This window comes from Dipodomys spectabilis, unplaced genomic scaffold, assembly GCF_019054845.1.
Source record: "Dipodomys spectabilis isolate Male_0828 unplaced genomic scaffold, ASM1905484v1 ptg000178l, whole genome shotgun sequence".
Classification (NCBI taxonomy): domain Eukaryota; kingdom Metazoa; phylum Chordata; class Mammalia; order Rodentia; family Heteromyidae; genus Dipodomys; species Dipodomys spectabilis.
The window spans coordinates 11097299-11115407 of NW_024870855.1; the positions used below are offsets into that span (position 1 = coordinate 11097299).

At 45.5% G+C, this 18109-nt stretch overlaps 1 protein-coding gene across 2 annotated transcripts in view; it reads left to right on the forward strand.

Moving 5' to 3' along the window:
• Nucleotides 1-755: 755 nt before the first annotated feature.
• Nucleotides 756-18109, forward strand: part of Tbx20 (T-box transcription factor 20) — a 40535-nt gene continuing 23181 nt past the window's right edge. The window contains exons 1-5 of one of the 2 annotated variants that reach the window (XM_042695119.1): nucleotides 756-914; nucleotides 4111-4348; nucleotides 5143-5307; nucleotides 9906-10014; nucleotides 13799-13957. In XM_042695119.1, coding sequence (XP_042551053.1) covers nucleotides 788-914; nucleotides 4111-4348; nucleotides 5143-5307; nucleotides 9906-10014; nucleotides 13799-13957 — 798 coding nt within the window. In that variant the 5' untranslated portion in view covers nucleotides 756-787. The remainder of the gene's footprint in view (nucleotides 915-4110; nucleotides 4349-5142; nucleotides 5308-9905; nucleotides 10015-13798; nucleotides 13958-18109) is intronic. The other variant, XM_042695120.1, reaches the window with a different exon arrangement.

Consider the following 18109-nt stretch of genomic DNA (forward strand, 5'->3'; position numbering starts at 1 on the left):
CGGAGCCGTCAGCAGACAGCGTGGGTCCGGGACAGCGGGGCCGGGGCCGGGGACGGTGGGGCCGGGACCGGTGTCAGCAGCGGCTCCCGCGCCCCGAGGTGACGGCCCCAGCTGGGATCCGCGGCCCGGCTCGGGTCCTGCCCGCTCCCGGCCACTCGGACGCCGCGCCCCCAGCCCTTCCCGCGGCCCCGCCTCTGTCCCCAGTCCGGTGCTCAGCCCCGCCCCCGTCCCCGCCCCTAGCCCGGTCTCCGCCTCAGTCCGGGAGGCAGCCCGGAAGCGGTGACGTAGGACGGCGCTGAGTGGCTGCGAGCCGCCGCCGCCGGCGAATTAAGACGCGGGCCGCGGTGGCCTGGCTCAGTGACCGTCGCGCTTCGCCCGCTCCGCACGCCGCGGTCGGGCCCGGGTGCGATTAGGCAGGTCGCTCCCGGGACAGCCCGGGCAGCTGGTGCCAAGCGGAGGAGGTGGAGGAGTAAGAACCCGGGGCGCGGCGGGCCCTGGCGGGGCGCAGCTGGTGCCCGTCCCCGCTGCGGGCGGCCGCGGGCCCCGTGGCGCGCACAGTGCCCACGCACCTTCTTCGGCCATCACCCTCTGCGCCCAGTTCTTTCCTCGTAGGCTCCTAGTGAGGCCGGGGAGGGGAGGCCTGCTCGGGGTTCGGGCCGTCGGACCTGCAGTGCCTGCGCCCGTGCGCTCGCTCGGCGTCGCGGGCCGGGGTCTCCCGTGGGGAGCACGGACGCGGGCCTGCAGGCCCGCAGGCCCGGTGTCCGATCAGCACCGCGCGCTCGGGGCCATGGAGCTCACGGCGTCGCCCAAGCCCCAGCTCTCCTCCAGGGCCAACGCGTTCTCCATCGCCGCGCTCATGTCCAGCGGCGGCTCCAAGGAGAAGGAGGCGGCGGAGAGCACCATCAAACCGCTGGGTAAGTCCCTGCTCCCCGCCGTGCTGGCCGCCAAGGCCGGGGGCAGAGGGAGGACGTGCAGAAGTGCCGGCGTCAGTTCCCCCGATGGGGGCGGTGGTCCTGTCCCCTGGGCCGCGCCGAGTCTCCGCGGGGCCGCGCCGGGCTGGTTCGCTCTCCCTTCTTGTTATCTGTGGGCATGTGTGATTTGCTGGCATTAAAAAAAAAAATCAAAGATAAGTAGCAAAGCGAGATTTTCGGTGCATGTAAAAGTTTCGTACTCCTTTCGAATGTCAAGCTAGTGCACACCAAAAAATAAAAAGAAAAAACACGGCTTATTTTTGTTTCTTTGCTGTCGAATAGACTCTACAGCACCATCGCAAAGCCAGGTGCTCCGCTCACGAATCACGTCCTTGAAGGCGCTTACATTTATTTCATAATCGTGGTCGTCTTCAGTTGAGCTTGGCAGAAATATTGACTAGTAACCTTTTCTTAAAATCCTCAACTTGCAAAACTATTTTTTTGCTCTGCTTTGCGCAGAGGAAAGGGAGTATGGGCGTACGCTTTTCTCTGCACGAGTGAACGGTATGGGGAGGAAAATGCTGGTGTGGGGGGGGGTAGGGGGAGTGGGTGTGTAAAAATCCCTTTGCGATTGAAGGGGAAGGAATTGTTCTCACCACCTACTTTTTTGGGAAAAAGAAAAATAATATTACACTTCCTGATCATTCCTCCCCACCCCCAAACATACAGTAATCAAATAGCAAACTTAAGGGGATTGATTCTTCTGTATAACCTTCCCTAATTTTTCTCTTTCCTTCCCAACTCTTTAATCTGTTATATCCAAAATAATAGTAATAGGAAAGAGAAAATATAATGAAAAATAAGAAATTTGGGCAGAGATAAATGAGAACTAAAATCTGGAAGCAACATGGACCAAGGAAATGGAATCTTGACCATCTATAGAAAACTGGACATCAAGAAGTCTGTCCTCCAGGGCTTCTTCCTTTTTCATTCTTCCCACCTTCCTTCTGTCTAAATCAAACCCTGCCAATGGAAGGAGAGCAAGTCTTCAACGTGAGATGGTTTAGGGGGGAAAAAAATCACAACATCAAATACTCATTTCAAAGTTGTATTTCTGTGACTTCCCAACATTGTTAGTTTCTGTTTAGGGGCTTTGAATTCCTTTTAAAGACTCCCATCTCATTTTGGTACGGAGTAGGGAAAGAGGATTTCAGGTTAAAATTCCCAACAGATGCATGGCAAGGGGTTGGGAAGCCTGTCAGCTGTGGCCACTGGCCTTTCCATACTTCTTTTTGATTTTCCTGAGGAAATGAACCTTCCATGTAAATTCTTAAACTTGTAACTGTGAAGCCGTTCCCAGCTCTCAGAGGCCCCTCTACCCTCTCCTTCCCTACTCCACAGTCGTGAGGGAAAAAGGAGCATCCTCCCCCTGGGGTTGTTTGTTTGTGTCAATCCTGGGGCTTGAACTCAGGCCCTGGATACTGTCCCTGAGCTTTTTTGCTCAAGGCTAATGCTGCTCTACCACTTAAACCATGGCTCCATTTCCAGCTTTTTGGTGCTTAATTGGAGATAAGAGTCACTTGGCCTTTTCCGTCCAGGCAGGCTTTGAACTGCGATCCTCAGATACCAGTCTCCTAAGTAGCTAGGGTTACAGATATGAGCCAAACTGTCCTTGTCCCTTGACTGACTGGCTAGTTCCTAAGAGGATCCCAGCAGGAGGAACACCTCAACTTCCTGGTACCTTTATGAATGCAAACTGTAACTAAAGGTAGGTGGTTCAGTGCTCATCCACTTCAACACGTTCCCCAAAAGGAAGCTAACAGTTAAGTCTTTAAAAAAGAACCATTGGGCCATTTCTATTTCATTTTCTTTTCAGCCCCGTGCTCTGGCTACTCTGGGACTTAGGGAATTTGTTCATTGTTGGAAAATAAGAAATATGTTACAGTTACTTGCTAAATCCTTACAAAGACACCGTGTGTATATGTCTCCAGAATTATTACCTGAAAATAAGATTTTACTGCTAGATTGGTCTGGTCCCTTTTCTTTGGTTTTGAACCAATCAACATGACAATTGATTTGATTATTTTTAACTCAACATGTTTCCATGAGTGAGATTGTCATTGTCTGGGAAGAAAAGGTAAAACTTCACTATTTCTGATGTGTTTGCCCCACACCAGAAGGGTGAGAAATAAGAAAACATGTGAAATACAAGTGAGTCACAGATGCCAACATAGATCTATACACTGGTGATAAAGTTTTATCTCATTTTCCTTCTAGACACTTAGAAACAAAGTTGCTTTGGAGATAACTTTACAGGGTAGATTCCAGCAGTTTCTTTTGACAGGGACACTTAGAAAAGTTCCCCTGGTTGGCAGAGAGCAGGCGTCTTGGTTCTCAGGCAGTGAGTGCTATTCCAATTGCTGTTGGATGGTAAAATATCCTTCCCACTTCACTTCCCTTCTAGCTTGGGACCAGAGCTGCTTTCCTTACATCCAGAACCTTTCTGGGTGAAAAACAAAAAGCAAAAAAACCTGCATACATTGCCTATTTCCGAGAATAAAATGGTTCCAAGTGCTGGGTCCCTATTGGTTGAAGGAGAGTGTAAGATGATTCAAATCCAACTTTTTCATCTGAAAGCCCAGAAAATGGAGAGGCAGGCACTGGAGTGAGCCAGTGATGAGACTGATTGATTGATTGATTGATTGATTGATGATGATGATGATGATGATGAAGAACCCATATCTCCACTCCACCAACCTCCTTTCTTTTTCACTTATGGAGGGGTTGCCTCTGAAAATAAGGAAAGTATTGACTGAGCTCTTAGGCTCAGGTTTGAGCAAAGTCTCCTGGTGTCAGAGGCAGCACTAGTAGGCGCCTGTCCTCCAAACTGCACATATCTAATTTGAGATTAAAAAAGAACTCATTGGAAGATTTGCCTTTTCTCTTTCCAATCGTCACCTTTCAGTTTCTTCACTTGGGGTATTTCTCCTCCACAAGTGTGTTTCAGTAATGCTGGGAACAGGAGTCATGGCCACGGAGGAGAAGCCAGGTACACGTTGTGCGGAGGCCCACTGCTCAGGTCGTCTGTGGTGGAATTTCACAGCTCAGTCCTCCAAGCCCATCTCCGTGTGCCATTTTCTTTCCCCGGGGACTGTCCTGGTTAGATGGTGACGGGTCGTTCTCCGTTCTCTACCTGCAGAGCAATTCGTGGAGAAGTCGCCCTGCGCCCAGCCCCTGGGCGAGATTCCGGGCCTGGAGGCGGAGTTCGGGGGCGCCGGCGCCCCCTCTTCATCGCCCTGCACGGAGCCCTTGATCCCTACCACGCCCGTCATCCCCAGCGAGGAAATGGCCAAGATCGCTTGCAGCCTGGAGACCAAGGAGCTGTGGGACAAGTTCCATGAGCTGGGTACAGAGATGATCATCACCAAGTCGGGCAGGTAGCTGGGCCCGGGCGGGCGGGCGGGGAGAGCGGGGCGGCCGACGCTTGGTCCCGAAGCCGGCGCGCAGCTTCCTTTAATCCGGGCTGCGCCTTCCGAAATTGCTGCCGCGCTGGAGTCCGGGTTGCAGGGTCTGGCTGGCCGCAGCCCACCCTGCTGGCCGGCATGGAGGCTGGTGACCCAGGTGCCCCACGGCAGGCACTTGGCCAAGCCCCCCTGGTGCTTGTCAGGGCGCTTGAGTGAGCGGCAGGAGTTTGGTTACTTTTTTTTTTTTTAACCACTAAAATTCAATGCTGGGCCACCGATGAAGCTGCTAAGAGGAGACCCCAAGAAAGAAAGGGGCTGGGCGGGGGGTCTCCAGGGCGCCAAAGCTGGAATCCGGGCAGAGGTCCCTGCAAGCAGGAAGCCGCTGGGGTGCACTGATGACTGGTGAGCGGACAGACCGACAGACTGGCCAGGAAACAACGCTGGGACACCCACACCGTCTCGGAAACCCAGGCCGGGAATCGGGGGGGGGGGGGGAGGGGGGGAGGTCGGCTCCACTCTGGGCCATCTGGGGTGACTCTGGGTCCCCCCAAAGACAGAGTGCTTGATAAAGAAAACGCTGGGTGCTCCCCACCTAATGCCAGACTTTCTGATGTGGGGCAAAAAAATTCCAAATCGCGGGACTTTCTTCTAGGTGCGTGAGGGAAGTCTGGGGTCCACCCCAGCCGTCCAGGAAGCAAGGGGAGGGGGGGTATGGGGGTTTGGGGCTCGTGGGGAGGGGTCCTCACCGCGCTCCGCCTCTGTGACAGGAGAATGTTCCCCACGATCCGGGTGTCGTTCGCGGGAGTGGACGCCGAGGCCAAATACATCGTTCTGATGGACGTGGTTCCGGTGGACAACAAGAGGTACCGCTACGCCTACCACCGGTCCTCCTGGCTGGTGGCGGGCAAGGCCGACCCTCCGCTGCCAGCCAGGTGCGTGTCCCCGGAGGTTTGCAGAGCCAAAGTTCCCCCTCCTGGAGGGAAGTCTCTGGCTCTGGGAATGTTCCCCAGGGTCTGGTTTTCTTTTTCTTTTTTGTTTTTTTGTTTGTTTTTGTTTGTTTGTTTGTTTGTTTTCCAGCAGGCTCTGTCTGGTGTGAGTTTCAAGCCTGAAAATTTCAGGATCACATTACAAAAAGCAAAAAAACAAACAATACAAAACAACAAAACAAAACAAAACCAAAAAGCCCCTATAGTTAGGTCGCCAAGAAAGGCGGTTTGTAAATAGAGAAAACATTTTCCATCCCGTTTAGAGTTCGTTGCAGAGGTGTTGCATTTTAATTTGAAGATTTATTTACAAAGGTAACCCACTTGATAGCCCTATAACATTTCTGACAGCCTCAAGATAGTAAATAAACCTGCAGATGAAATAGTTGACCTAGAAAAAGGATTTGTTTCAGTTTGAGGGTTCACTTAGAGTAAATGTTTGTTAACAGCAGTGTGGTTATATCTGGGCATAATAAACATTTGGATAGATTTTGGTTGTTTTGATCACTGAAGTACTCAGAGAATTTTATTAAAAAGAGCCAGCTCTTTTATTTTCATCCACAATTTCAATGGATGGAAGTAATTCAGGAAGTTAGTATTCTTTTACATGAATCATAATTAATATATTAGAGATTACATATTATTTTCTAAGTAGTCACTGCTAATATTTTTCTAGGTATACCTGGCTTTAAAAAAATTAAGTTATAAACCATTATTGCTTTTCTTTTGCCCCAAAAGGCCATATATTTGTGAATAGCTATAGCTCAGGTCATAGAAATCAAACTATATACTTAAATACAAAAAAAGAATATTAGCTGGTGCTGTTTTGCACTAAAAGAAGTCACAGATTTTAAGTAGTTTAATAGCTAATTTTTTATGCTTGGTAGGTTTTTTTTTTTTTTTTAATCAGAGCTAAGAATTTGTTTGAATGTCCCACTTCAATATTGTTTTCAGTGAAAGAGCAGGGGCATGGAGAGAAAGAGAAAGGAGAGAAGGAAAGGGAAGGGAAGGGAAGGGAACAAAAGTTTTTTTTTTTAGTAGATTCCTAACCATTTTCACAAGCAAACACTCTTTTGTTTTTCCATTTCTTTTCCCCAGTCCCAGTCTTTCTTCTAAGAAGTTAATCGCTCTTACTTAGCATACATTTTTCTTCCTATCTGAAGGTATGGGGAAATAGTGCAGGCCAGCAGGACTTTGGAAATATGACATGTCTTGTTTATGTTACTAATCTGTTTTGTTAGAGAAAGAAAGCTTGTACCAATACACTATCTTAACTGAAGCATGTTTAAGCTATTGCTGGAATTTTAAGTTTGTGGGGGGGAAGGCCTTGCTAAAGAAGGGGCTCACTTCCTGTGATTTTTTCTTTTATCCTAGTTCAGCTTACATTAGTATTGCATAAAAATGTGTCATGCATTATGGAATAGAAGTATTCCAGATAATTCAAGAAACTTCTTTATTATGATTACTTTTATCATACTGAGGATTGAACTCAAGGCCTCATGCTTACTAGGTACTATTATTATTCAACATTTTGTTTGCTATTTTCTACCTCCCTGAAAGAAGAGTTCAGGAAGTGGGAATTTATGCATTGGTGACCTGTCTTTGAAGTACTTTATCTCAGATTGAAGTTCATCAGTCAGCCATTTCTAATCAGAAGAAGTAAAATTTGACAATATTATTTGAGAGTCAATTCAGAATGCTTTATTCATGTTTTTATGTAAGATACTTTATTTCAAGTAATTTATATTTAAAAAGTTTGTGTTAATGTGATTATATACAGTGAATGTGATTACTAAAGAAGGGAGAAGGCACATTTGTTACATAAATAAATGTGGACTTTCAATAATTTGGGACTTTTTTAGGGGGAGGTGGAATGTGATCAATAAAATACTCTGATTAGTAAAATACACTTGCAAAATTAGAGCTTTGGAGAAATGCTATCATATTAGGGCCATCCAAGAACACTCCTAAGTAGAAAGCATTTTTGGTCAGGACTGGTAGCTCATCCCTTTAATCTCAGCTGGAGAATGGGAGGATCTCCTTTTGAGGCCCGCTTGGGTGGAAAGTTTGAGAAAGCCAGCTCAATGAATCAGCAGGGTATGGGAGCACACACCCATTGCTCTAGCTGCTTGGGGGTATCACAAATGAGTGGCTAAGATTGTCCTCTGAGGCCAGCTCCAGGCAAAAAACATGACCCTCTCTGAAAAAAAGTTAAAAAGCGCTGGATGTGGCTTACAGGCCCTGAGTTCAAACTCCAGCACCACCAAAAACAGAAAAAAGTAATTTTGAGTGCCTTTGCTAAGAGCCATGAAACAAACAAGCAAAGTCCTGGGGTTCTTTAAGTTCCTTGGGGGAAGAGGAAGAATGTGGTGCCGGCAGCAGTGCTGTGCTTCCCCTGGAGGGCCCTGCAACCCTCAGTCTGGATACTGGATTCTGTCACAGGAGGTGACACATGTCCTGTTCTTTATATGAACTTGCAAGGAAAGGTTCTTGGAACTTTTTATTCTTACTTTGTCCAACCAAATTATCAATGTTTACTTAAAATTTTTAAAATTTTCATCAAAACAAACTGTTACTTAGATGAAGAAATTTGTCAGGATGTAGCTCAGGCATGCAATGAGTGCTTAGTATGTACTAGGTTTTGAGTTCAGTCTTAGGGTCAAAAACATAAAAGAAAAAGAGGGAAAAGGAGAAAGGAAGGAAGAAAGAGAGAAAGGGAAAGGAGAGGCAAAAGGAAATTTGTTCTATAAAAATAATTATTTTAGATGCACCTGTGTCTCATGCCTGAAATCTGTCTACACAGGAGGCAGAGAGTGAGAGGATCATGATTTAAGGCCAGCCTGGGCAAAAGCTTAACCAACTATTGAATGTGGTGGCTCACACCAGTTATCCCATGGGAAGTGTAAATAGGGCTGGTCCATGTATAAATGTGACACCCTGTTTGAGAAATAACTGAAGCACAAAGTGCTGAAGACATAGATAGATATCAAGTTCAAACCTTTGTACTGCAAACAACAAAATCTAAGGATTTCATCTTCTTTCTCTGATTTTGAGAAGATTGTGTCAAGAAGACACGAAGATAGGGTTTTATAGGAGCTGATTTGGGGTGATAGCAGGTCTAACGAATGGCCTATATTTTACTTTTAAGTAGGATGATGCACATAGCAACTTACCAATAAATGATAGTTTTTTTTTCTCCCAGCAGAACTTCTTTTCAATGTTTAAGCTGTTTACAAATAGATTAACTGAATAATTCAAAGCTCCCCAGCTTGTTTAAACTTTTTGAAAAATACCTACAACAGTAAAACGTTTGCATTTCATCATATAGATCTATAGTTGACTAGATAAAAACAACCTATCTTAAAAAATGACTTTCTCAGCAGAGAATAGAAAAATATAGTAAGAATTACCTTTTTCTAGATTATAAGTACATAAAAAATACATGAAATGTTTGGGAGTTATGTTTGCATTGCTATATTAATAAAGATGAGATACACGGAGCAAATAAAATTGGGCAATTATATAAAGTTGTATGTTCTTCACAACAAAACATGTTATAACCCAGAGGGGTTACAAGTACATGGGCAAGGTAATGAGTACATTTCTTATCAAGCATTGTAGCCTCCTCCTTTGTTTACCCTTCCCATCCATTCCCGTCCACCCCCCCACCCCCCCGCCCTCCCCACACCAAAGTTGTGAAGTTCTTTTTCAACATAAGGACTTGTACATCTCATTGTTGCAATGGGTCCACCTGGATCCCTATTTAAACGATTAGTTTTTCCCCTTCCCCTCCACAAATTATACCAACATCAAATACAGTGAAAGCAGGGGTTATACTGTGGGGGAGGGACATACGTAGCAACAAAGAAATAATCTTATAAATGTGTTAGAAACAATCACATGAAAGAAAAAAAAACATTTGAATACATATCTTAGGGTTCATTTTCCTAACATCACCTTATCTGACCTTTTCTGCTTGACTCAGACATATACTAGATATTGCAAATAAGGGAATTGTAATTGTAACACCTCTGTACAGTATTTTCACAATAAAAAAAACATATTCACCCTTGCACAATCAAAAAAAACATTTTATAACCCAAAGAAATAGATTCATTTATTTAAATAATGTCTGGCTATGTAGCCTAGCCTGGCCTTGAACTCTTGACACTCCTGCTTTAGCCTTGTAAGTGCTATAGGTATTCACCACAACATAGGATTCAAGCTAGATTTTCCAATAGTTTCTCTGGTTGAATGCTGGTGGCTCACATCTGTCATCCTACTTACTCAGGAGGCTGAGATCTGAGCCAGCCCAGGCAGAAAAATCTGTACTATTCTAATAGCCAATTAACCAGCAAAAAGCAAGAAGTGGAGGTATGGCTCAAGTGGTAGAGCTCCAGCCTTGAGTGAAAAAGGCAAGTGAAAGTTCAAGGCCCTGAGTTCAAGCCCAGTACTAATGTGCGCTCATGTGCACACACACACACACACACACACACACACACACACGTAAAAAGTATCTCAATAAAGTTCTCTTCCATTTTCCCTAGGCTGTACGTGCACCCAGACTCTCCCTTCACTGGCGAGCAGCTACTCAAACAGATGGTGTCTTTTGAAAAGGTGAAGCTCACCAACAATGAGCTGGACCAGCATGGCCATGTGAGTACAGTGCTAGGACCATGCCTGTCTGCTGGTTGACTGGGCCCACACATCACAGGCGTCTCTCCTTCCATCTCCCTGATGCTCCACTTTATCCTTGCATCTCTGACTCCCTGAAAAGGCACACATGTTCTTCAAGGACCCCTAACTGCTGCGGCCAGCAAGGCCTTGGCAAGGTGCTGGATGCCACAGTAGGTGAGGGTCAAGGACCTCCAAACATGTCTGCACCAACCTTGTCACCTCTGCTAAGTCAGCCAAGGGGTGAGACTCTTTCTTTCTTTCTTTTTTTTCCTTCCTTCCTTCCTTTCTTCCTTCCCTCATTCCCTCTTTCCTTCCTTCCCTCCTATCCTCCCTCCTTCCTTCCCTCTCTCCCTCCTTCCTTCCCTCCTTCCTTTCCTCCTTCCTTCCCTCCCTCTTTCCTTTCCCTCCCTTCCTCCCTTCCTCCCTCCCTCCCTCCCTTCTTTCCCCTCCTTCCCCTCCTTCCCCTCCTTCCTTCCTTCCTTCCTTCCTTTCTTTCTTTCTTTCTTTCTTTCTTTCTTTCTTTCTTTCTTTCTTTCTTTCTTTCTTTCTTTCTTTCTTTCTTTCTTTCTTTCTTTCCTTCTTTCTTTCTTTCTTTCTTTCTTTCTTTTTCTTTCTTTCTTTCCTTCCTTCCTCCTTCCCTCTTTCTTCCTTCCCTCCCTCACTCCTTCCCTCCTTCCTTCCTTCCCTTCCTACCCTCCCTCCTTCTTTCCTCTCTCCCTCCTTCCTTCCCTCCTTCCTTTCCTCCTTCCTTCCCCTCCCTCCTTCCCTTCCTCTTTCCTTTCCTCCCTTCCTCCCTCCCTCCCTTCCTCCCTCCCTCCCTTCCTCCCTCCCTCCCTTCTCCCTCCCTCCCTTCCTCCCTCCCTCCCTTCCTCCCTCCCTCCCTTCCTTCCCCTTCCCTTCCCTTCCCTTCCCTTCCCTTCCCTTCCCTTCCCTTCCCTTCCCTTCCCTTCCCTTCCCTTCCTCCCTCCTTCCCTCCCTCCCTCCCTCCCTCCCTCCCCCTCTTCTCTCTCTTTCTTGCACAGGCTTTTTTCCCTGTGGCTTAAACTCTGGGCTTGGGCTCTGTCCCTGAGCTTCTTTTTGCTCAAGACAGGCACTCTTATCATTTGAGCCACAATGCCACATCCAGCTTTTCTCAGTAGTTTATTGGAGACAGGCATCTCATGGACTTTCCTGCCAGGGCTGGTTTTGAACTGTGATCCTCAGATCTCAGCCTCCTAAGTAGCTAGGATTTCAGAGGTAAGCCTCTGGTGCCAGGCAGGTGAGGCCCTTTTGGAGCCTACTGAAGTCTGCTGGTGTTGCCATCTGATTTCTGTTGGTGGCATCTTGGATCATCTGGATGGGAAAGTGAGCCAGGATTCCTGGGGGGGGGGGGGTCCTTAATTGTGTTCTACAGAACATGGTCGTGAAAGATGCAGCAGGCTACTGCGAGAGCTGATCCAAACACCTTTGCAAAAGCACTCTTTACTCTGTGGATGCAACCCCTTTCTGGAGAGTTTTACAAATTTCAAAACATAGACAATCCCTGGCAAGTAAAAACCAAGTGAATTCGATTTTGTATCACTCAAGTGTTCATTAAAATGTTAGAAAAAGAGTAATGACAAAACTCTGAGCATTTACCAATAGTTATTAGAACAAACAGCCATTAATGAAGGCCCTTGAACATTTGCTGAAATTCTTTTCTAAAGGTGTTATCTGTGGTGTGATTCAACCAAAATTTACCTGTGAATTCTGTTTCAGAGTTTATGCTACAAGAAAATTTTAGGCACATTCACAGAATTGCTTTTGATGAGGAAAGTCCCTTCCTTCTTCCCTCCCTTCCTCCTTCTCTTCCTCCACCTATCCCTTTCTCCCTCCCTTCCTTCCTCTCTTACTTTCTTCCTCCCTCATTTCCTCTCCTTTCTCCTTCCCTTTTCTTCCTCTCTCCCTCCTTCTTTCCTTCCCTTCTTCCTTTCTTTTTATCTCCATTGCCAAATGGATATGAGTATTTTCAGTTTCTTTCCATGGCTTAGATATTCCAGTGTAACTACTTTCTCTCTTCCTTTTTTATTAAGTGAGAGTCTAGTTACTTATGTTTCAGTTTTTACTGGCTCTATGGAACTCAGAGAAGTACTTCATAATCTTTCTCCAAGAAAAATGGTTTAGAGATTTTTAGATATGTCTTTAAATGATTGAGTAGGTCCTGGAGCCAAATAGATCAGATGATAACAAGGTGGCATGTTCAGTTCTAGTAACTAGGTTAGCACAGAGGTTAGTGGGAATGGCAGAAAGATTGGTTATATTGTTGTTCCATGTGGACCTGTGGGTCTTGGTTCTAAGGCCTTCTTAGTGGGTGATCAAGTCTCTTAGATAAAGTGGCACCCTATTTGCATTCATCCCCCTGTATCCTATAAGTCATTTCTAGATCACTCACAGTGCCTAATACCACATAAACACCATGTAAATAGGTGTCATGTTGTATCATTTAGGGAACAAGAAAAATACTTACATGTTCACTACAAATGTGATTCCTCCTCCTCCTCCCCTTCTCCTCTTCCCCTTCTCCTCCTCTCCTCCTCCTCCCCTCCTCCTTCTCCTCCCCTACTCCTCCTCCTCCTCCTCCTCCTCCTCCCCCCCTCCTCCTCCTCCTCCTCCTCTCCTCCTCCTCCTCCTCCTCCTCCTCCTCTCCTTCTCCTCCTCCTCCTCCTCCTCCTCCTCCTCCTCCTCTTCCTCCTCCTTCTCTCCTTCTCCTCCTCCTCCTCCTCCTCCTCCTCCTCCTCTCCTCCTCCTCCTCCTCCTCCTCCTCCTCCTCCTCCTCCTCCTCCTCTCCTTCTCCTCCTCCTCCTCCTCCTCCTCCTCCTCCTCCTCCTCCTCCTCCTCCTCCTCCTCCTCCTCCTCCTCCTCCTCCTCCTTCTTCTTCCAGTCCCAAGTACTGTCTCTGAGCTCTTTTGTTCAAGGCTAGCACTCTACCATTTTGAGCCACAGCTTCACTTCCCATTTTCTGGTGATTCATTGGAGCCGAGTCTCATGGACTCTCTTACCTGGGCTGACTTTGAAATGTAATCCTCAGATCTCAGCCTTCTGAGTAGCTAGGATTATAGGCATGAGCCCCAGCTCCCAGCCATATATGATTCTTTAAGGAATATTTGTGGTCCAAGGTTGGTTAATTGTGCAGAAACACAAAACACATTATCAGTTATCCTGAAGTCACCAGTATTGAACCTGTTCAAGGCAATCAGCAGAAACCGTCACCACACACCCTTGTTAGCCAAGAATGTAAGAGGCCCCGTCATAGCCTTAGCAGATGCAACCAACAGAGTGCCTGGATTCTGCCACATTACTTAGGGAATGCTTCCCCACAGCTAGACACTCTGGCACTTTTTTAGAGGAAGGCTTCCCACGTGAGTCCCCAGTCTCTGGAAAGCACAGACCCAGAAATCTTTTAGGCCTGAAAATGAAGGGATTTTGTTTGTATGTTTTGTGTGGCCCAGGGGTTTGAACTCGGCCTACAGACTGTCCCTGTGCTGTTTTGCTCAAGGCTAGCTCTCTACCACTTGAGCTACAAACTTCACTTTTAGCTTTTTGGTGGTTATTTGGAAATAAGAGTCTCACAGACCTTCCTACCCAGGCTGGCTTTGAACTGCAATCCTCAGATCTCAGCCTCTTGAGTAACTTGTATTCCAGGCCTGAGTCACTGGTGCCAAAATGAGTTTGGATGCTCAGATTTAGCCTGAGAGCATTGTGAATGAGTAGAATGCAGGACTTACTTTCCATCTCTCCTCCGTAGATAATTTTGAACTCGATGCATAAGTATCAGCCACGGGTGCATATCATAAAGAAGAAAGACCATACCGCCTCCCTGCTCAACCTGAAGTCTGAGGAGTTCAGGACATTCATCTTTCCAGAGACGGTGTTCACTGCTGTCACAGCCTACCAGAACCAGCTGGTGAGTGCTGGTCCATGGTCAGCTCCTGCCTAAGGAGGTGATGGGAGGCACACATATTTCCAAGGAGAGGTGGATATTCCAGAATGCCAAATGGATGTCCACATAGAAAGAACGACCGAGTGCCAGCCCCAGGGCATCTAGCAGGGAGTTGGGTGATCTTATTTCCTTTAGATTGTGAATGGTCTACTTCCTGATTCAAACCTATCCCAGTCTACAGCCTCCAAGTTTCTTCTCCAGAAAATTCTCTGCTTTCCTTTCCTCCTCCGGTAACATGTAGAACCATGCTCTTATTGTTTGACAGAATTTAAAAATTCAACTTTTCTTTTTCTTTAAAAAAAAAAAAAAAACTGTGCCAATACTGGGGTTTGAACTCAGGCCTCAAGCTCTTACTTAGCGCTGTTTCTCAAGGCTGGTGCTCCACCACTAGAACCATACCTCCACTTCTGGCTTTTTGCTGATTGATTGGAGATGAGGGTTTCACAAGAGTTTTCTGCCCAGGCTGGATTTGAATCTTAATCCTCAGATCTCAGCCTCTGGAGTGGCTAGAATGACAGGTATGAGCCACCAATTTGTAGCAAAAATTCAGATTTTTCTGGTAAGTTAAACACACAAGTCAACCACTGATACTTTTATTATTTCGTGGTCATCCATAAGATTTACTCTAATTTAGAATTTTCTTTAAAAAAAATTTTTTTTGGGGGGGGGGGTCCGATTGTGGGGCCTGAACTCTGGGCCTGGGCGATGTCCCTCAGCTCTTCAGCTCAAGGCTAGCGCTCTACCACTTGAGCCATAGCACCACTTCCAGCTTTTTCTTTTTGCTTATGTGGTGCTGAGGAATTGAACCCAGGGCCTCATGCATGCAAGGCAAGCGCTCTACCACTGAGCCACCTTCCCAGCCCCTTAGAATTTTCTTTTACTCTCTTTTTATTAGCATATATTAAAACTACAGGGAGTTTCATTGTGATAATTCTGCAGATATGTACAGTGTACTTTGAACAAATTCACCACCCCCAGGATATTCCCTTAATGTCCCTTCTCTTCTTACTAAATGGATGTGTTTCATTATTCTATATTTATACATGCATATATATACATATACTATATATTCTTTCTATATACATACATAGTGTATGTATATATCTATATATATATAGATATATACGATATATTCTAAGTATAAACTCTGTATACTATAGGCATACATATATATACACTATTTATATACTCTACATAGTGTATGTATATATGTATATACACATATATGCTATATTATGTATATATATGTATCTATATACATAGATACTATATATACTCTATATACATTTCAATTCTCTTCATCTCCTAGTACTCTCCTTTCTCCCTTCTCCCTTCTATCTCCATTGAGCCCCTGTCCTCAATCCACTTTTTAGGCTATGTCCCATAATAATAATAATAATAATAATAATAATAAGTAGTAGTAGTAGTAGTAGTAGCAGTGTTTTAGGTGGAGTCTGCATATATGTGAAATCATGTGATAGCTAAAATCATGTAATATCTGGCCTGCTGAGCTAGGCTCATCTCCCTCAATATTACTTTCACATCTGTCTATTTTCAAGTTCCCACTAAGGGCCAAGCACCATCAGACACTTGTTGATTCACTTACTGCTTTCATGACAGCTGAAGCTCAAAGGGTTGGTTGTAATAGGGACTCCATTGGCCCAGGCCAGGAGAGGCTCAGTAATTTTTCTGCAGTTAGGAAAGACCAGAACTAGAATTCCTTTGGATTTATTCAGTACTTTTTTTTTTTTTTGCTGGTCGTGGAGCCTGAACTCTGGGCCTGGGCGCTGTCCCTCAGCTCTTCAGCTCAAAGCTAGTGCTCTACCACTTGAGCCGCAGTGCCACTTCCAGCTTTTTCTGCTTATGTGGTGCTGAGGAATTGAACCCAGGGCCTCATGCATGCAAGGCAAGCACTCTACCACTGAGCCACCTTCCCAGCCCCTGGATCTATTCAGTAAAAGAAACCCACACCCTCCACTCATGTGACAAAGTCAGTCATTCATAGTGTCTCTAGGACTTTACATCTTCCTTTGTGTGATCAGTGCATACAAGGGGTGGCACCCTTGTGATTTGTGCTGGGTTCTGAGTGAACAAATTAGGTGCTGGCTGGTAGCTGCCCTGAGTACATCATGGGCTGGTCAGGCATCTGTCAGGCAGATGAAGATGAAGTTGCAAGTGTAGGTAGCCATATGTGAAGGAGGAGCTGGAAGCCCAGAGAAGGAAGTGGGTGGCAGTGTGGGGCCCGAGGGCCTGCCCTGGCTGTACATCTGTGAAAGCATTATATCCTACTCAACTGCCCTTGACTTTATGACAACAACTGACCAGGGCATCTCAGGGCCCGTGGGACTTCCCATGGACTGCCTGAGGAACATCAGGGGAGAATTGGTCCCCTTTTGATTTAAAAAGTTTCAGAGATTTTTTTTTTTTAACAAGCCAATGCATTGTGTGTGTTTTTTTTTTTATCATGTAAATCGTCTTATTGTGAAAGTAAAATCTGTAGCTTTTCAGCTATCTGCAAAGTGACAGCGGGCGTTGGGCGACCCCCAGCGCACAGCCACGCCATGTTTCACTGCTGAAGTCCACAGGAGCCTACAGCCCAAGTGCCGCCGCCACGGAAGGCAGTGAGACCGATCATTCCATTTGCATTTGAAGGATCATGGAATGGAAATGTCAGAGTTCCCAAAAAAGAGTTCTGAAACTCCATTTACTTTATGTAACCTGACTCCACAAGTTTCATATTGCATCTATTATCTTTACAAAAACTTAAGAAAATGGCCTGGAGGCAAAGCTCAAATGGTAGAACTTCTTTTCCAGCATGCACAGGGCTCTGCAGGCCGCGGATAGGACCGTCTTTAATGTCTGTTAACACTCAAAGTTTCCAATAGAATTGTGAGGAGAACCTCCTTATTATTGACACTAATAAGTTTTGTTAATTAAACTTAGTATTTTTTTTAATATTCTTGTTATTTTTAAGTGGTTTTATTGGTAGTTTTCTTTGTAAGCAATGGAAGTAGCATCTTTTTTTCCTGTTTCTCTGCTTTTTGCAAGAGGATGATTGCATTTCTTTACATTATTAGATAAAAGCTAAATCCATTACACTTTCAACAAACTATTTCATAATTTAAGACTTAAAGGTCATGTATTGTTTTCAAGCAGGCAGATGATTGCTGAAGAGTTGAAGCGTAGGTCAGGTTTCATTTTTAAATGCCTCTGGACACATCTTTTCCTGATAATTGGAGAAATGGCCTCTGAGGGCCAATATCACTTTGTGGCTAGAATCCCCAGCTGGATTCCGAGGCCAGGAATATCATGGGGGTACCAGCTACTACAGAAGCTCCCTTCTTGGTGACACAGATGTTGGCAAATCTGCCCTCCATTAGGCATGCATTTACTTGTAGATAATAGAGATGTTTAAGGGTTAGAAAATACATTCTTTTCTGCCATTGCAATTGTATTTTGGCCTGAATTAGTAATCTGGACATACATTGGCACACATTCATTGTAGGATTTCTAAAGCACAGTCTATCCTTACTTGCTTATACTTCCTCTTCATGGAGGAAGAAAGATTTCTACTCCTGATTTTCAAATAGGGCCTCACGTTTATTCCTTGCTAACCTGGATGGTATTCCTCCGATTTGTGCTTCCTTCATACTGGGATGACAGGAGCATAGGATGGTACTGCTTTTTATTGGTTGATATAGGTCTTGTGAACGTTTTGCCCAGGCTGGCCTGAAACTCTAGTCCTCTCAATCTCAACCATCATACCTAGCTTGAGACACTAAGGGATTTGCATTAACTCTGAGCCAGTCATCTTTACCTTTTGGAAATACAAATAATCAAGAAGATTTTCAAGATCCCTTTTGGGAACAAAGTATATATAACTATTATACTAGGTAGATCTTCTCTCTGTATTTTCATTTATTGTAGAGCACAATAAAGCTTGGTGTGCTTCACATTTAAGAGGAATGGCTATAGGGGCTGGGAAGGTGGCTCAGTGGCAGAGCGCTTGCCTTGCATGCCTGAGGCCCTGGGTTCGATTCCTCAGCACCACATAAGCAAAAAGAAAAAACCCGGAAGTGGTGCTGTGGCTCAAGTGGTAGAGTGGTAGCCTTGAGC